The sequence below is a fragment of the Vigna unguiculata genome, chromosome 4, assembly GCF_037176805.1.
Source record: "Vigna unguiculata cultivar grain cowpea cultivar isolate G323 ecotype 2 chromosome 4, ASM3717680v1, whole genome shotgun sequence".
NCBI lineage: Eukaryota > Viridiplantae > Streptophyta > Magnoliopsida > Fabales > Fabaceae > Vigna > Vigna unguiculata.
The window spans coordinates 6,416,227-6,433,458 of NC_140795.1; the positions used below are offsets into that span (position 1 = coordinate 6,416,227).

A 17,232-nucleotide genomic window follows, 5' to 3' on the forward strand; every position below is an offset into this window, starting at 1 on the left:
ATTCTTGATCCACATATGAAGTTTGAAGCAATTTGATTTTGTTATTCAAAGATTAGTCCTTCTACTTGTGAAGAAAAGATTAGTATTTTAAAGCATAACATGTATAAGTTGTTTGAAGAATATCTCAAATCAAATTCAAATGAGTCAAATACTTCAAGTTCACAAGTTTCCCCTCCAACAAAACTTGCTTCTTTTTCAAATAATGAGCCAATGATGGATGCATTTGATGTAAGTTTTTAATTTTCAAATTTATCTATATTTTATTTCTTATTTATGAATGACATTTTTTTTTTCAATATTGTCTTAGGAATGTGTTGATTATTTGAGCCAACATGTTAATGACACTAGAAGGTCTGAATTGAATCTTTATTTAGATGAAGAGAATTTTGGTCCAAAGTTTTTTGATAAGTTGGATGTATTAAGCTATTGGAATGATCGTCGAGATTGATATCCAAACTTGTCTAAGATGGCTTGTGATGTGCTTACCATTCCAATCACTATCGTTGCTAGTGAGTCTGTCTTTAGTCTTGGTTCTCGTGTACTAACCAAATATCGTTCTTCCATTCTAGAATGTTGAGGCACTCATTTTAACTCAAAATTGGTTGCATGGTTTTGAACTAACAGGTAACATTATTGTTAGTATTGTGAAATTAATTTAATTATTTATTACTTAGTATTTCAATATTGTTAGTTAACATTCTTTTTTATTGTAGACAGAGACAAAAAAGATGCTTCAAGAGATAAAAATATTGTGAATTTATCCATTCAATACTCTAATGTTATAGTTGGATAGTAATTTGAATTGTATTTCTATGTGACTTGTGTGTTGTTTGTATTTTTGGATGTGCATCATCATGTAACTCTTTTTAGATGATTACATTTTGTCTTCGTTTTGGGCAACTCGTTGTCGGATAATTTTGTTAAATTAATGGTGTATTAATAGTTAACTTATGTATTTATAAATTGATCTTCTAAGCTGGACCATAATAGATCATTTATTATAGATGCAATGAGCTACTGTAGTGAACATGAACTGTAATTTCCTTGTCATTTTTGGACAACATAATTTTCTTGTAATTTTCAGAAAGGTTAAATATGTTTTTGGTCCCTCAAATTTCAGTGAATTTTGGAATTAGTTCCTCATCAAAACTTTATACCAATTTAGTCATTCATCTTTCAAAATGCGTGAATTTAGTCCTTTTAACCAAATTTTGTTAAGTTTATCTGACGTTTCAAGCGCATTTCATGATAATATTTAAGTTAACATTTAAGCAAAAATGTGTCAAACAGTGTAAATAATTTAAATACTATCATGAAATGTGCTTGAAACGTCAGATAAACTTAACAAAATTTGGTTAAAAGGACTAATTTCACGTATTTTGAAAGATGAAGGACTAAATTGGTCAAAAGTTTTGATGAGGGACTAATTCCAAATTTCGCTGAAACTTGAGGGACCAAAAACATATTTAACCCTTTTCAGAAAATTTCTAGCCATAATTGTGGTGATAGTGTAAAAAAGAGGGTAAAGATCCATAAACAAAATTAACATGTTTTCCCAATTAAATTATACAGTGGATAAATTATTTAGGATAGATGATTCATCGCATATGGCACGTTAAATGAAGATACAAGCATGCAACCATTTCATTAATTTATAAATGTATACATGTGCCTTATTATATCATTTAAGACTTAACTTTATTTAATTTTAATTACAATTATAATTTAATTTTTTTTAGGATTAAAAAAAAATAGATTTAAAAAAAAATAAGTGAGTCAATCTATTTAACCCACCAACTCGTAGTGGGTCAGACTGAGTTACATTTTTTTGGGCTTACAAATAAATAAGTCAGGTTGAATGGCTCACTAAGAGACCAATCCATGGTGGGCCGGATGAGGACCGGACTGGATGGTCCATTTTGACACCTCTGTCTGTATACTCAACTTTTACTAAAATTGACATGTAATTCATGTTTGTTTAATTTGTAAGAACGAGATGTAGTCTTATTTGGGTGAAAAAAATGTTTTATACATTAAACAAAAATCTTTACTTCACAGATTTTCATAAATTTTTAATACGAAAAATATGTTAAATATATAGTGAATAATATATATATATATATATATATATATATATATATGGACAATGATCATACAATACAAAATCAAAGGAAATTAAAACAAAACAAAAACTACAGAATAACACTGTATTATTGTTTTGACGCAATAAAATGTAAATAAGAAATTTCAATAGCTTAAAAATATCACTAAATTTTGGGAGAGTTTTCATCAAAATTCATGTATGAGTTATGTTAACTAACATAAATTAATACATAAAGGCATAAAATGAAATTTAAATGTCAATTCCTACTCTTTAATCCACTTGACAAACCTATGAAGCTTCTCCAATGATGCACCTCCTTTGACTATGTTGTTCATAACTTTCTCCTTCAACTCAAGAGACCTTGATTTCATGTTCTCATCGTTGAGGAGTTGTTCCACTTTCAATTTTACCTCCTTGCATGACACAATTCCATTTTTATCTTTGTCAAATCCCAACCCAACCTTTAACTCATCACAAATGTATCTTCCGTTCTGAATTTGCTCTGCAAAATATGGCCAACACAAGAAAGGTACTCCATTGGACAAACCTTCCATGGTAGAATTCCAACCACAGTGACTGACAAAACAGGCTATGGCAGGGTGGCTTAGAACCTTTTGTTGAGGAGCCCAACTAACTATCTTACCTTTGTGCCCTTTGAATTCTGTAGGGTATTCCATTTTATTGTCTTCTCTTATAACCCAAAGAAAAGGTCTCTTGGTGAGGACTAATCCAAGAGCAAGTTCATTGAATTGGTTTTGATCAAAAAGAGTGATACTACCAAATGCAACATACAAAACAGTACCATGATGTTGTTCATCAAGCCAACTTATGCAAGAGAGATCTTCTTCCCAATACTGTCCAATTGCTTTTGTAGTACCACTTTTAGTGTCATAACTTCTTAATAATGGACCAATTGGTAGGATCTTAGGAACAAATGATAGTGCACCAGGTTCAAGTTCATCTGTAGTGTTGCAGAGCCACCATTCTGTCAAATTTAAACTTTGACAACAGTATATTAGATACTGAAATATTTTCTTACCATTTATTATGTCTCCTATGTTCAACCAAAACAAGTCTCCTATATTCATCTCAGCCATACTTGATGATATTTGAATTGTCTCTTTTGTTGTTAATCTTACACCTGCAATACAAAAAAAAAAACAAAAAACAAAAAAAAGCATTATTGTGGCAATTTTTTTTATTCAATGTTTAATTAATAGGCCTTACTGTCTCTTATAATCAAAATATTTATTAAGTTTGGAAAATAAAACAAAGTTGATAACATTAAAAATTATTTTAAAAATATTACAAGAATAAAAATAAGTATTTAAGTTTTAATGTTTTAATTAGTTTCTCTAAATTCTAATTAATTTTTTTTATATACTAACAAAAATTATAATACAACACTTGAACAAAATTGTACAAATAACAAAGGTTAAATTAATAATAATTAAAATTTGACATAAATCTTTTATCTTTTTAACTTCAATCTATGTTGGATAGTGATAAACAAGATACATGACAATGATATTAAATTATTATATTATAGTAACTAAAATGTTTTTATACAATTGTTGTGATAAAATTACACTTATGAAATGAGTTAGAAAATAAAAATGATTATGTAAAAAATCATCAAAAACGGTATTTTATATGATAAAAATATAACCAAATAAATATATTAAAATAGAGTAAAAATGATTGGATGTGTGTCTTGAAAGCAACTTGATATACAGTTCAATGAAATAAAATAAATGAAGAAATGTAAAATTAAATGAATTAAATGTGTGATAAGATGAAAAGTATATTTGAGATGTAAGAAAAAATTTTCAAATATCAAAGTAGTTAAATTGTAAGAGATATTGATAATTGTTGAAGCAAAACAAAAGTTATTCATATAAAACAAATTAAGGGTCAAAGAAAATAAAAAAGATAAATTTTTTATATTAACTACATAATGCAAGGTTTATGCATTTGAACATTTGAAATTAGCAATTAAATATTTTTATATGTGAAAAATCAATAAATAAAAATATTAAAAAATTATAAAAATATTTGAATGTGAGACATAAAACTCTGTGATTAACAGTAATTAAAAGTACATTATTTGAACATCCATCATGGTAAAGGAGAAATTTTCTTGAAGATATTAGTGAATTTTGTTAATATAAAACAAAGGTATGTAATGAAAATAAAAGAAGCAATATAAAAATAAAAATCAAGAGAATATTATATATATATATATATATATTTTTTCTTTTTCTTTTTCTTTTTCTTTTTCTTTAGGTTACCTAATAAAATGATTATTTAATAATTTAAATGGATCAAGATCATTATTAGGACGGGTATGAAAATGGAATGGGACTGGTATTTCCATATTCAATTGAAAAATATTATCTATATTAATACTCAATCAATATAAAAATTCTTTGTTAAAACATAAATGAGTTTAAATAATACCTATAAAGACATGTTTATTTATCATCTAATATTTAATACTTTTACTGTATGCACCACATAATATAATTTCATAAATCACTATAAAGAAAGACACTAGTATGAAAATTTGTTTTTCTTAAAGATACTATATTGGTTGATAAGCATGGTCACGAAATTTGTATTGGCTATTCAGTGAAACTATTCAAATCATGTTATTTATATTTAAATAAATCAATTAAACTAAATTTTATATATTGGTGTAATAAGTTGCATGAAAACTTTGAGTATGACATCTGCATAATAAATGTAGATCATATACAGAAATAATCCTCAATTAAAAATCAATTTTTTTTACCTATTAAATTGTGCACTATTAGAAATTTTCATATTACATGAAATTTTTCTTACAAATTTGTTAAAAAAATTTGCAAGAAAAGACTTTTTACTGCCATTTTTTCTAAGAATCTTAATTGGTAGGTAATTCTTTCGTGAAAAATTATTTCCTACAAAATTTTAAAATTTATAAGTATTTCCTACAAAATTTGTTGCGAAAAGTGTTTTATACAAAATATTTTGCAAAAAAATTGGTAACAATTTCTTGCAAAAGTTTTTTTCACAACAAAATTTGTAAGTATTTCTTACGAAAAAAATTTAAAAACAAAATTGGTAGAAATATGAATTTTTTTTAGTAGTGATGTTTCATATTTTACGTTTGAAATAAAAATTAATAAACGGTCTAAACCCAAATATCAGTTTGAAACATCAATTAACACACTTTTAAATTAACACACTTTTGTTAAGTTAAAAGGTCTACTTCCACTCACTTTTAAATTTTGAAATCAAAATATATCATAAATTGAGAAAAAAAAAACCAATTTCAATTTTATATTAATTCAAAAAAAAAAAAAAAAAAGAGAGGGAATACTGCACATTAGGGAATACTGAATCACATTTAAACTATTCTTTCATAAAAAAAAATAAAAATAGAACAATGTCTAAGAACAGCACAGTAAAGGAGTAATCTTACCATCGGAGTCTAAGGTTCCATCATGAATAAGAGAGGGAATACTGCACATTAGGGCAAACGTTGTAGCTGATGCAGGGCCCACTATTGCTCCTTTCATTCCAAATTTTTTCCCAACATCCAACGCCCAAGCCATGAACAAATCTGCAACAATGAAGCTGATTTTGTTCTCACCTTTCAAATGCATATTATGTATCAGTTTCTCAAGTTCTTTTGGCATCGAGTTCTGCAGAGCATCACACAGCTTGCCAAAATCGTTTCTATCATCATCAGCTCCTAACCCATCAGGGACTGAAACCAACTTCATCACCGATTCTTCCTCATGCTTCCTACTATGTTGTTGCTCTCCAAAGGAACTCACCACTCGCTTGTGGTCGAATTCTGTGTTCACAAAAACCACTTTGCAACCATTTTTGACCAACTTTTGTGACAGGATCATCAAAGGGTTCACATGTCCTTGTGCTGGATAAGGTAGCACCAGCACAACTGGAATATTGCTCATCTTTTCAGGTTTCTGATTTTTTGAGACCCTTCATAAATGTATATTTATTGTGATACTGGGATATTTGTTGTTATTTATTCTGGTCTTCTTTAGTTTATGAATTTATAATTAAAAATATTTTAATATTTGTCTATAAATTATTGATATATAAATATTTAAAATAATATTTAAATAAAGTTTAATATGAAATATATATTTAAATAAATTTAATTTTGTTAAAAATATCAATTATAATAAAATTATCATTGTAAAATTTATATAAAAATTAAATTTGATATAGGGATGAAATTGATTCAGTTTAAAAAAAATTAGAACCAAATTGAGACTAAATAACAAATACAGATACCGAGATTTTTCACATTCAATAGTGACATATGGCACTGCCACTGTCACATCACACTGTCTCTGTCACGTGGCACAATGTCAAATTGACACGTGGCAATTTTTTTTTTTAAATTATAAAAAAAAAATTAAAAAAAATTAAAATAATCATGTTTTGACACGTGACACATAATTAACACAGTTACTGTACAACTAAAAAAAAAAACTAATTGCAACGAATTTTCTAAAATAGAGACGTCAAATAAAAATGAGGGGACCGGCTTGAAATTTCACAATGGGACCCTCTGAAATGATTTAACATATTATCTAACTTTCTCAATGAGTGAGAAATTTAATTATCTTATCTCTCAAAGTTGAAAATCTTGTTCTATATTCAATCATGGGTCCCTAGTCATGAAAAAGACAACCACTTCTTGTTTTTTAAGTATATGTAAACATTAATATTATTTTCTGTGAATATTGTTATTTTTGGAAATATGATAGCAGACCGTTTGTCATGTGCTAAAATAGATCCATAGCTATTGTTCATTGTATTATCCATAGGAGGTATTTTACAGGTATATATGGTGCAATTCCATTTGGATATTTCAAGTGAGACAAATTTTTAAAAAGAAAATTATGTAGGACAAATGATGCAAAACTGGAACGACTTAATATAAAGAAGTCGTATCAATCAAATATAATTTCACTTAAATTTTATTTTTTTCTCACAATAGAAGTCATGAGGAATAATGGGTCTTTTTCATTTCAGAAGCATGTGTCATTTTAACATACTTTTCTTTGTTCCATAATTCATTTTTAACCAAAATCGTGTGATCAATTTCAAATTATACACTAAAATCTCTTTATTTTAGCACGATTTCAATTCAATTTAAGTAAAATCGAATTTAATTGACACAATTTCTTTATAATAAAGTTATCCAAACTTTGTATAATTTATTATGAGTGGAAATTTTTTCAAAATTTATCCACTTTCATAATATCCGTATGAAATTACACCAAGTAAAGAAAACTATAGAAATGTGATTATTTTCTGTTTGCATAGCAATTTTTTTCAATTGAAATAGTACTTTAGTTCTTGAAATGATTCCATGTCCTCTTCAAAACAGTGTCCGACAACCTTTCTTAAATATTTTTGTCCGAGAGAAAAACTTTAGTGTACTTGTACGGTTTTGTTTAATATCACAATAGAAAAGAAAAATTGCAGAGGAAAAGGAGAGGATAAGAACACTCTAGAAAAGAAAAATAATATATGAAAAAAAATTGTTTCGAAAAATTGTTTTCAAAATTAATTTATACGCTCTGAAAAGATTTTTCCGAATATATTTTAAGTTTAATTTGAGTTCCTGTGATTTTGGAAATTTTAATTGAGTTTTTATTACATTTTATTGTAATATTTTATTATAAAAAATCATGGTAACTAGATCTCTTTAAGATGAAAGTTATTTTTAAATTTAATTAAAATTACACAATATCAAACTTATAAAATATAAAATTACAGAATTAAATAAAAAGAAAATTATAAAAATAAAACATAAATAATTATAAAATCATAAAAGTATAAACAGACAACAAAATTTAAAAGTAACTCACTTAATGATCCTATAGATATTATAATTGTTTAAAAGTTTAATTTTGTATGTAATGTCTTATAAAAATGTATAAGTAGGGATGTCAACGGGACGGGTAGAGTACGGGTAGTAGCTTCCCCGTACCCTACCCACTAGATAAATATCCGCCTCGTACCTGTATTCATATCCGTCGGATATCCATTATGCGGGTATCCACTTATTTTTTTCATATTCGCGGGTATCCATGGGTACCCGCGGGTATTTACAAAATTATTAAAAAATAAATATTTAATCATAAATTCAAATAAAATAAAATAAAATACATCATTGTCATAAATTTTACATAAAGTTCAAATAAACTCAAGTTCATACAAGTCCAAATAATTATAAAAGTAGATATAGAATGACGTTCAACACAATGAAAATTCTTTAATTAATGTTTTGATCAAAAAGTCCACTTTCTCCAATTGATTCCTAAAAAATAAACAAAATAAACTAATAATAAACCTCAATTGCCACGTGCCAAGTATTCTTATTTTGATTCCATCATTTGACAACAAGCATACCATAAACGTTATTGTCTATATAGGATTTGATGTATATGTCCAATTTCAAATAAAGGATAGAGAAAAATGTTAGGGGTGTACTTGGAAGAAGACAACGTACCAATACTATTGAAGTTTGAAGAATGAAGACAGAAGACAAGATGTACAACTTAAAACTTTTGTGAATTAAAGTTTAGTGGGTACGGGTATCCACGGGTACGGATACTATGATACCCGTACCCGCCCGTTAACATGCGGATATCAATAATACTCGTACCCACGGGTAGCGGGTATCCATTTTTAATATTCGTTTCTTACCCATTGCGGGTTTTATCTGCGGATATTCGCGGGTACGGATTTTTTTGACATCCCTATGTATAAGAGTATGGTGGTTTTATTGAAAATAATACATCGCAAATTTTTATATTAAAGAGTTAAGTTATATAAAAATTTTAATAATTAAAGTTCATTTTTATAAAATCATCATTATTCTACAACCAAACTCTTTAAATTCTCTTTGACTTCTCTCTAGTTTATCTCACTCGTTTTTTGTCTCTTTGACGATCAAGAATCGTAGTTATGATCCTTGTGAGTTGCTCTACACAACCACATGATCAAAGAGTCAAATAAAGTAAGTTATTTTTGTCCTCCTTTTAGGTTTTGAGCCCTATAGTTGTATGTGATTTTAGATAGGGGTAGCAAAACTGATCAACTAAGGTTCTGAAGTGACATAATGTTAAGAAGAAAACTCTCAGCTAGGATTCTTGCTTGAACCATCGATCTTATCAAGAATTTGTCAATTCTTGTGACGATCAATCTGACTTATCAAACCTTTTCAATTCGTAGTGCCTATCATATCACACCATCTTAATCTCATAAGAATTAAACTTTCTTTATTACATAATTCTGAATTGGGTTTTTACTGGTTGTTTCCTATTTGCATTCCAATTAACCTTTGTTCATATATCTAAAAATACGAAGCCTTTTTCAAAGTTTCATATGCCTAAATTCAAGTTCAAAATGTCATCTTTTCTCTCGCTTTAATATTGTGATTCTGAGTTTTGTGGCATGAGTTACAAGACAAGATATTATAGCATGAAATATAATTGCGGGATAGAAGTGATAATGTCCATTTTTACCTCTTTTTGTGTGTTTATTGTCATGAATAAATCAACTCTTTCTTAGCTTTTATTTTTTTATATCCTCAAGTTTAATGTGTTTTGTTTTGTTTTGGGTTTTAGTTGTTTTATGCTTGTTTTGTCTCTAATCTCTCTTTAAAGTGTGTTAAATAAGTTAATACGAAACATTTGTGGTGGAGGAAAACAAGCAAGAACTTATGGGAGCATGATTTGACAAGAAACGATTGATTTTGAAGTAAATATGAATATTGGAATTGGAACAAGAGGGATCTGAGTGAGGTTACTTGGGAAATTTGCTTTAATCATTTCGCATATTGGAATTGTTGTTTGGTTGGTGTGCTTGTGTTTAAGTTCTGCATTTTTCTTTTCTTGTTATTTTAATCTCATTTCAATTATCTTCCTTTATTTTTATGTTTTTCGATTTTTAATTCTTAAATCTTGACTTCTAATATTATTGGGTTAACCTGTTTGTTGGAGTATCTTTTGTGCCCTGTGAGTGCTAGGTATTGATGATGATGAGGATGAAGACACAAGGAGCTGAGAGATCTGAGCAGTAGTATCCACCCAAAAAGAGTTTGCTTTCTTTCCTTTTCTATTTTCATTTCTTGCTTTCAATAATCAAAAGTGTGACTTGGTTGGTCTGAAAAATATGAATGCATTGGTTTCATGACTTTGAGTGAGTTTTGCATGACTTTGAGGAGAACCATTTGTGTTTGCTCATAAATTGATTTTGGATTACATTGAAAGTGTGTTGTGACCTTGTGAAATTTGATGCTTGTGGTTGTACTCATGTTTGTATGCTGAAAATGTTGTTATTGTTTTTACTACGATTAATGACTGTGGCAAATTGTATGACAACCTTAGGACTAAACCGGGTGAGATTTTGAGTCTCAAAGTTTTTATCTATTGAGAAATATCTCTTTTGATGCACAATTAACTTTCCTTGATTTTCATTGCTAGTTGTTTTTCAATTGGATGTCTACATCAAAACATGAAATTTTCCCTTTCTTTCCTTTCATCATATTTTGACCCTAAAGATCAACCTTGTTTTTCAAGAATACAACCCTTGTGCAGCTCTTTGAGCATTTTAAATAAACTTTCTTTCACCTTTGAACCCTTTAATTTTGTTGAAAATGATTGACCACCTCACCTTTAGTAGGAGAGTATATTTTATGGTCATTAGTGTAATTCAAGTGTAGGGAAAGTTATCCAAAGAAGTATGAGGAACAAAATGGAGTTGGTTGGGGTTAATGTGATGCATTCTTGTAAATATGTCACCTTTAAAAGAAAGAAAAAAAATGAAAAAGAGAAAAAGAGAAAAAAAATGAATATTGTGGCTACAATATGTTGATTGGTTGTGTTCTAGTTCAAATGGAAGAGGGGTGAATACAAAAATTTGGTAAGTTGATGTGATTGCTCTCTTTACTCATTCATGCTACCTAGAAACACCATTCCCCTTCCTAGCCATGTCACAATTCAACAAATAAATTCCTTATTGGTGTTTGCATGTTTTGATAACTCTTAGCACTTGAAATGAAAAACAAAGTCAAATTGTGTGCAATTAGGGGTAGAAGAGAGAAGAACATACACTCTCATACACTAGTGTGCTTGAGTGAAACACCTTTTTCTAGTGAGGATTGGTTCCTTTGGTTGATCAATGAAAACATCTTTGCCATAATTGTTAGTCTCTTACAAAGCATATACATACATTCTTGTGATATTTGCATAGTGAGCACCATAGCTGAGGATTTGCAAGATTAAACATATTCTCTTTATATTGATTTTTAAGTATAACATCCAAAAAAAAAGAAATTTTGAAATGAAATTAAAATAAAAGACACTGCAACTTATTTAAAAAAAAAAAAGACTTACTCAACTACTTATAAATTCCTCAATTTCTCATTAGTAATGATCAATTAGACGATGTTGGTAAGTGTAGTGAATAAGAACTATACACAATAAGTAGAAGTCTACAACATGTGATGTATGGTTGTTCATAATTATTTTTATCTCTATATTTACCTCAAGTGAGATGTCCCTAACCTCATTCTCATTTATATTTAGTTCTCGTTCCTATTTATTTATTTATATTCATCTCTAGTTGTACACTAGTCTTATTTATTCAATTTATATTTACTCTTATTTACTTATTTATATTTATCTCCAGTTTTATTTATTTATATTTATTTTAATTATTCATTGATCCTATATATTTATTTATATAATTATATGGTTTAATATTGAAATAAAATTTATGATAAATAAAGATTTGATTATTGTAGTTGGAGGTATGACCTTGGGAATTTAAAAGAGTTAGTATTACTCAAGATGAGATGTTCTTGAGTTACTTTGTTGGCCATGAGCTCATTTATCTTGACTAGTCACTACAAAATTAATCAATATCTTTATAAAGTATGATAAAATCCAATTTTATGGATTTGGGAGTATTTCATTTTATCTTATTATGATATGTTGTATATTTTTTTTTATGTGATATTTGTCATTGGCGGAACTAGGATGTGACAGGAGGGAGCCACGACTCCCCCATTTTTTTTTTGAAAATTTTTTTTATATATATTTATATATTTTTTAAAATTATATTATATATTATTTATATTAAAATTATATTATGGAAAATTATAATAAAAGATAAAATAAAAAATTTTAATAGAGACATTAATTTATAAAAGAGATTAGGGTTTTTTTCTAACTATAAGATCTTTCCATCATGTAAATTATCATGAAAGTCTGTGAAGAGAGATAAATACAAAGGTTGGGAAATAGAGGTTGGAAACACATAGATTGAGATTCATGTATACATTCTTGCATGATCTATCACAAATCAAGGTTAGTATCTTATTATGAATAGAACCAGTGCATACTGGAGATAAATTAAATAAATAAATAAACATGACCAGTGCATAACTGAAGATAAATTAAATAAAATAAATAAACAGGATCAGTGCATAATTGGATATTTAATAAAATAAATAAATAAATAAACATGATCAGTGCATAATTAGAGATTAAATAAAATAAATATAAGAGGATAATAAATAAAAATAAGTTCAATGAAAGTAAATAAAATAATATATGAGTCAAAATAAATAAAAGACTAATATAAAATCCATGACTTTATCAAGATTAATATAAAAAGAGCTTAACCTCACTCTCCCTTGCCTTATTGATTGAAGGACACACTAATATTTATAGAGGATTAAGATCTCTTTAAATCTTTGCTCTAAACTTTCTCTCTTTCCTTTTTCTTTCTCTTTCTCTCTCTTCTTTCTTTCTCTCTCTCCTTTCTTTCTCTTTCTCCTTTTCTTTCTCCTTTCTTTCTTTCTCACTTTTTCTCCCTTTCTCACTTTCCTGTAGGTAACTTCTTTTTCCATGTACACACACACACACACACACACACACACATATATATATATATATATATATATATATATATATATATATATATATATATATATATATATATATAAGCTTATGCATGTGCTCAAATCATCATTGCTTTCATTAATTAAGAGATAATGTTTATCTCTTAGGTTCATTTTTTTTCCTTCTTATCTTTTCTCATGATCTTATCTTTTTCTTCTTCTTTTTTTCTTTTTCTTTTCTATTTATTTTTTTTCTTATCTTCTCTCCTTATCTACTTTTCTCTTTAGAAGATTTTTTTAATACACACACCTATTTAATATATTTTTACCTAATATATTTTTTTAAAATATATATATATATATATATATATATATATATATATATACATATTTTATTAGTTTTGTTTTCTTCTTATTGTTATTTTTAATAAGTAAAAACTACAGCATGATAAAATATATTTTTAATGTTTAAACTACATCATCATAAAGTACGAAACATTAGTAAAAATAGAAAATTTTCTAAATGTTTTATTTAAAGTAAATAATACAGTTTATTAAAAAATAGGGATGTTACATTTCTTCCCTCCTTTAAGGAATTTCGTCCCGAAATTCACGTGGTTGTAAAAAGATGGGGATACATCTCTCTCATATTACTTTCTAATTCCCAAGTTGTATCACCTTCATCTTGTTGATTCCACAATACCTTTACCAAAGGTATGTTCTTTCTCCGAAGTTGTTTAATCCTCCGATCTCATATCCTTACAGGAAGCACATCATAGGTAAGATTTTCTTGTATTTGTACTATATCAGGTTCTATCACATGAAAAGGGTCATGAATATATTTACGAAGTTGAGACACATGAAAAACATTGTGAAGTTTCGAAAGGTTTGGAGGTAAAGCAATTTGGTATGCGACATAACCAATTCTTTTAAGGATTTGATAAGGATCGATGAATTTGGGTGTAAGTTTTCTAGATTTGAGAGTTGTACCAACCCTAGTTACAGGTGTAACTTTCAAGAAAACATGATCTCCTTCTTCAAACTCGAGGGGTTTCCTTTGTTTGTCATAGTAACTTTTATGCCTATATTGAGAAGTTTTCATCTTTTCCCTGATCATTTTAATCTTCTCAGTTGCTTGTTGAATTACCTCTGGACCCAAAACTAAGGAATTTCCATTCTCATACCAACACAATGGGGTTCTACATCTTCTCCCATATAGAGCATCATATGGAGCCATTCCTATGCTTGAGTGGAAACTATTGTTATAAGTGAACTCTATCAGTGGTAGAAATTGCTCCCAACTTTTAGTTTGTTCTAAAACACAGGTGTCAACACTCAATTTCGTCCGAATTGTATTTTATTTTTTTATTTTATTATTATTATTATTATCTTATTTTACTTTGATTTTATTATGTCTTTTTATCTTTCTTTTTTTTATTTCTTTTTTTCTTTGTTTTCAATTTTATTCATATTTATTTTATTTTTTGTCTTTTACTATTTATTATTTAAAAAAAAGAAAAAAGAAGGAAAAAGGAAAACGAATTAAAAAAGGGGAAAGAAAAAAAAAAGATTTGAAAAAAAGAGTAAAGAAAAAAAAGGTGTGGAGCATTCAATTTTCTGGGTAGGCTAGCCTTTCCTCATTTGGTACCCACCCTGGAACATTCCTGAAACATGCAGTAGCTGAACTGCTGCTACTCATCACACAAAAAGGAAATTAAATCAGTATAGTTGTATATGCATGGATTGATTGAAAAGGGAAAATGGACTCTATTGCAGACAGAACAAGGCGAGGAAGCAACCACCACTTCACACCTTTGTACATCTCTCAAACCATGAACAAAAGGAGGGATCTCATAAATATGAAAAAGGGAGAGAACACTCGGGGGAGAGGATACAATTCATGTAGAGAAACAGATAGGTGCATACATTAAACACGAAAAAAGGAAAAGAGACTCAGTCTTCTTAGCTCTCAATTTTCTTAGCTCCCAGGACCCTCGAACCAACTAAAAGGATAGAGCAACAAAGGGGAGGATAGCACTTGGAAAGAAAAAAGCAAGCGAGCCAAGGAGGAAAGAGTGGTTTGAGACGAGAACCCACCAATAGAAACTGCACTGGTAGAGACTACAAGAGGTAAGTATACTTGAATATTTGAACGTTTAAGGTGAAACTGATGTTGTTGTGTTGTGCTTGAGAATGAATAAAATGTAGTCATGTATATTGAGCTTTGCGTGTCATATATTTGGCTCATTGAATCTGTTGTGTACATTACTATACTAATGTTGCTTGAATCCTCCGTTATCACCCTCGACTTACGCCCTCATCGTACCTCCAGCCTTTGACAAAATTATATCACCATCATCCTTTCAATTCCCTCATTCATTCACCTTCATCAAAACCAACCATCCTCATATTTCTTCTCTTGCAGCCTACACTTGGAATAGAACCCTTCACCATCATCCATCAACCAATACACACAAAACCAAATTCAACTCCAGCCCTGCCAAAACCAATACACCGTCACCCCCATCTTCCACAAGGTTCACCGTCAATCTTTATTCACCCCTCTTCAACACGCATTATCATCTTCATTATCCCATCGCACTCAACATAAACACCAATCATTCCCATTATCACAGCACCATTCCAACCTGCAAATAGAACACACAAGCAAATCACACACACTCTTCATCAAAGAAACCACTCATTGTTCCTCTTACAACCCCATCCTTGCAATCTCCATTCACACCGAACCGAAACCCCCTATTCCATTCCAGCATCAAACACTCAAGCCTTTTTCCCAATAGCATACTTCCAATCATAACAGAGAAACAAAGAAGAAAGAAAATCACCGCCGGCGAGTCGGAGCTCTGAATGGTGGAGTGTGGTCGAGTGACGTTTGCGGACCTAGTCGTGGTGTTGCTGACACGGTGGTGGAGAGTCAAAGAGGCTAGGACGCCTTTCTCTCTCACGGGAAGAAGAAATAAGAGAAAAAAAGGCGATTCAGGAAGCTTGGCATCATCGGCGACACACTCTGGTCACGGCAGCAGCAGCGCTCACGGTGGTGGTCACAGGCACTGCGTCAGTGGTGTCTTCATGAAGAAGAAGCAGCCCCTATCTCGCACGCGGGAAAAAGAAACAAGGAAAAGAAGCGACTCAGGTAGCTTAGTTCTCGTCGGCGACATCATCGATGGTGACTAGCGTCGATGGTGTCATCTCTCGCCGGTGGTAGGACCTGCAGTGGCGGCACGAGCGTTGTGGTATGTGGTGATGGGAAGAAGAGCTGCGTGCGTAGAGGGGTTATGATCTTAATTAAGGTTTTAGTTGGATTTAGAAAGAGTTGAACACTTTTGCTTCGCGCACCCTCCTTTTTCAATCTCTGCACCTCCATTTTCTATGTGGCCTAATGTGTATTTCTTCTTTGTGCAATATCCTGTTTTACTGATCTTACTCCTCATGTTTTATTGTCATTTTTGGGCTTGTTTTCTTTCTTTACTTCCCGCACCTTTAACTCATTTCTCTCACCCTCCTTTGCTTTGGAAACTCCTTTGTGCACCTCCATAATTGCTGATCTTGCACCCCGTATCATCGTATATTATTTTTGGGTATGTTGTTGTGTTTACTTTGTGCACCCCCATAATCATTCATGTACCCCTATAATTTTGTTTACCACTTTTATCCTTCTTAAATAATTTCATCCTTTTATAATTTTTTTTATTTTTATTATTTAAAAACAAACAAATATATTTGAAAATTATAAAAATTACATATATAGAAAAGAATAAAAAAAAATTTCTCCTTCTCTTTATTGTGTCTGTCCTGTCGCTCGCACAGTGTGGCACTTATTTTCTAAAAATACTAAAAATATTTTCTTTTCTTTTGGTGTTTGTCCAGCCGTTCGCGTTGTGTGACACCATTTTTTAAATAATCTCAAAAACACCAAAAAATACAAAAAATTTCAAAATACAAAATATCAACATTTTCCAACAAATATCTTTTAAGAACTACGTGATCCTTGATTCTCCACCGTGAGATACGTAGGACCAAGGTCAGTCCTTGTCAGGTTCACCTCTCAAAAATTAAATCATTTTCTCAATTGTTTTCTCAAATATCTTTTAAAGAATAACGTAACCCTGATTTCTCATTTTGAATGAGAATACGAAGGACCAAGGTCAATCCTTGTCGG

At 29.6% G+C, this 17,232-nt stretch overlaps 1 protein-coding gene and 1 long non-coding RNA gene across 4 annotated transcripts; both read right to left on the reverse strand.

The window, feature by feature from the left end:
* Positions 1-2,234: 2,234 nt before the first annotated feature.
* Positions 2,235-10,620, reverse strand: LOC114181691 (UDP-glycosyltransferase 83A1-like). Of its 3 annotated transcripts, none has more exons than XM_085672204.1 (3): positions 10,605-10,620; positions 5,571-6,053; positions 2,235-3,245 (listed from the first exon to the last, which is right to left on the reverse strand). In XM_085672204.1, the coding sequence occupies exons 1-3, from the start codon at positions 10,618-10,620 to the stop codon at positions 2,368-2,370; spliced, it is 1,377 nt and encodes a 458-aa protein (XP_085528330.1). In that variant the 3' UTR covers positions 2,235-2,367. The 3 variants fall into 3 exon arrangements, with proteins under 3 accessions (XP_085528330.1, XP_027924016.1, XP_027924015.1); XM_028068215.2 differs by lacking the exon at positions 10,605-10,620 and having other exon boundaries at positions 2,235-3,065; positions 3,144-3,245; positions 5,571-6,100; XM_028068214.2 differs by lacking the exon at positions 10,605-10,620 and having other exon boundaries at positions 5,571-6,100.
* A 4,262-nt stretch (positions 10,621-14,882) lies between these two features.
* On the reverse strand, positions 14,883-16,619 carry LOC114182368 (uncharacterized). The gene is made up of 2 exons (XR_003604075.2): positions 15,899-16,619; positions 14,883-15,697 (listed from the first exon to the last, which is right to left on the reverse strand). It is a non-coding gene; the product is annotated as an uncharacterized LOC114182368 (long non-coding RNA).
* Positions 16,620-17,232: the final 613 nt, after the last annotated feature.

What these genes read in the sequence shown, in the direction of transcription:
- LOC114181691 (XM_085672204.1), bottom strand. An exon ending in TGGAACCTTAGACTCCGATG is followed by an intron (nt 3,246 to 5,570) that starts GTAAGATTACTC and finishes TTTGTATTGCAG; the next exon opens with GTGTAAGATTAACAACAAAA.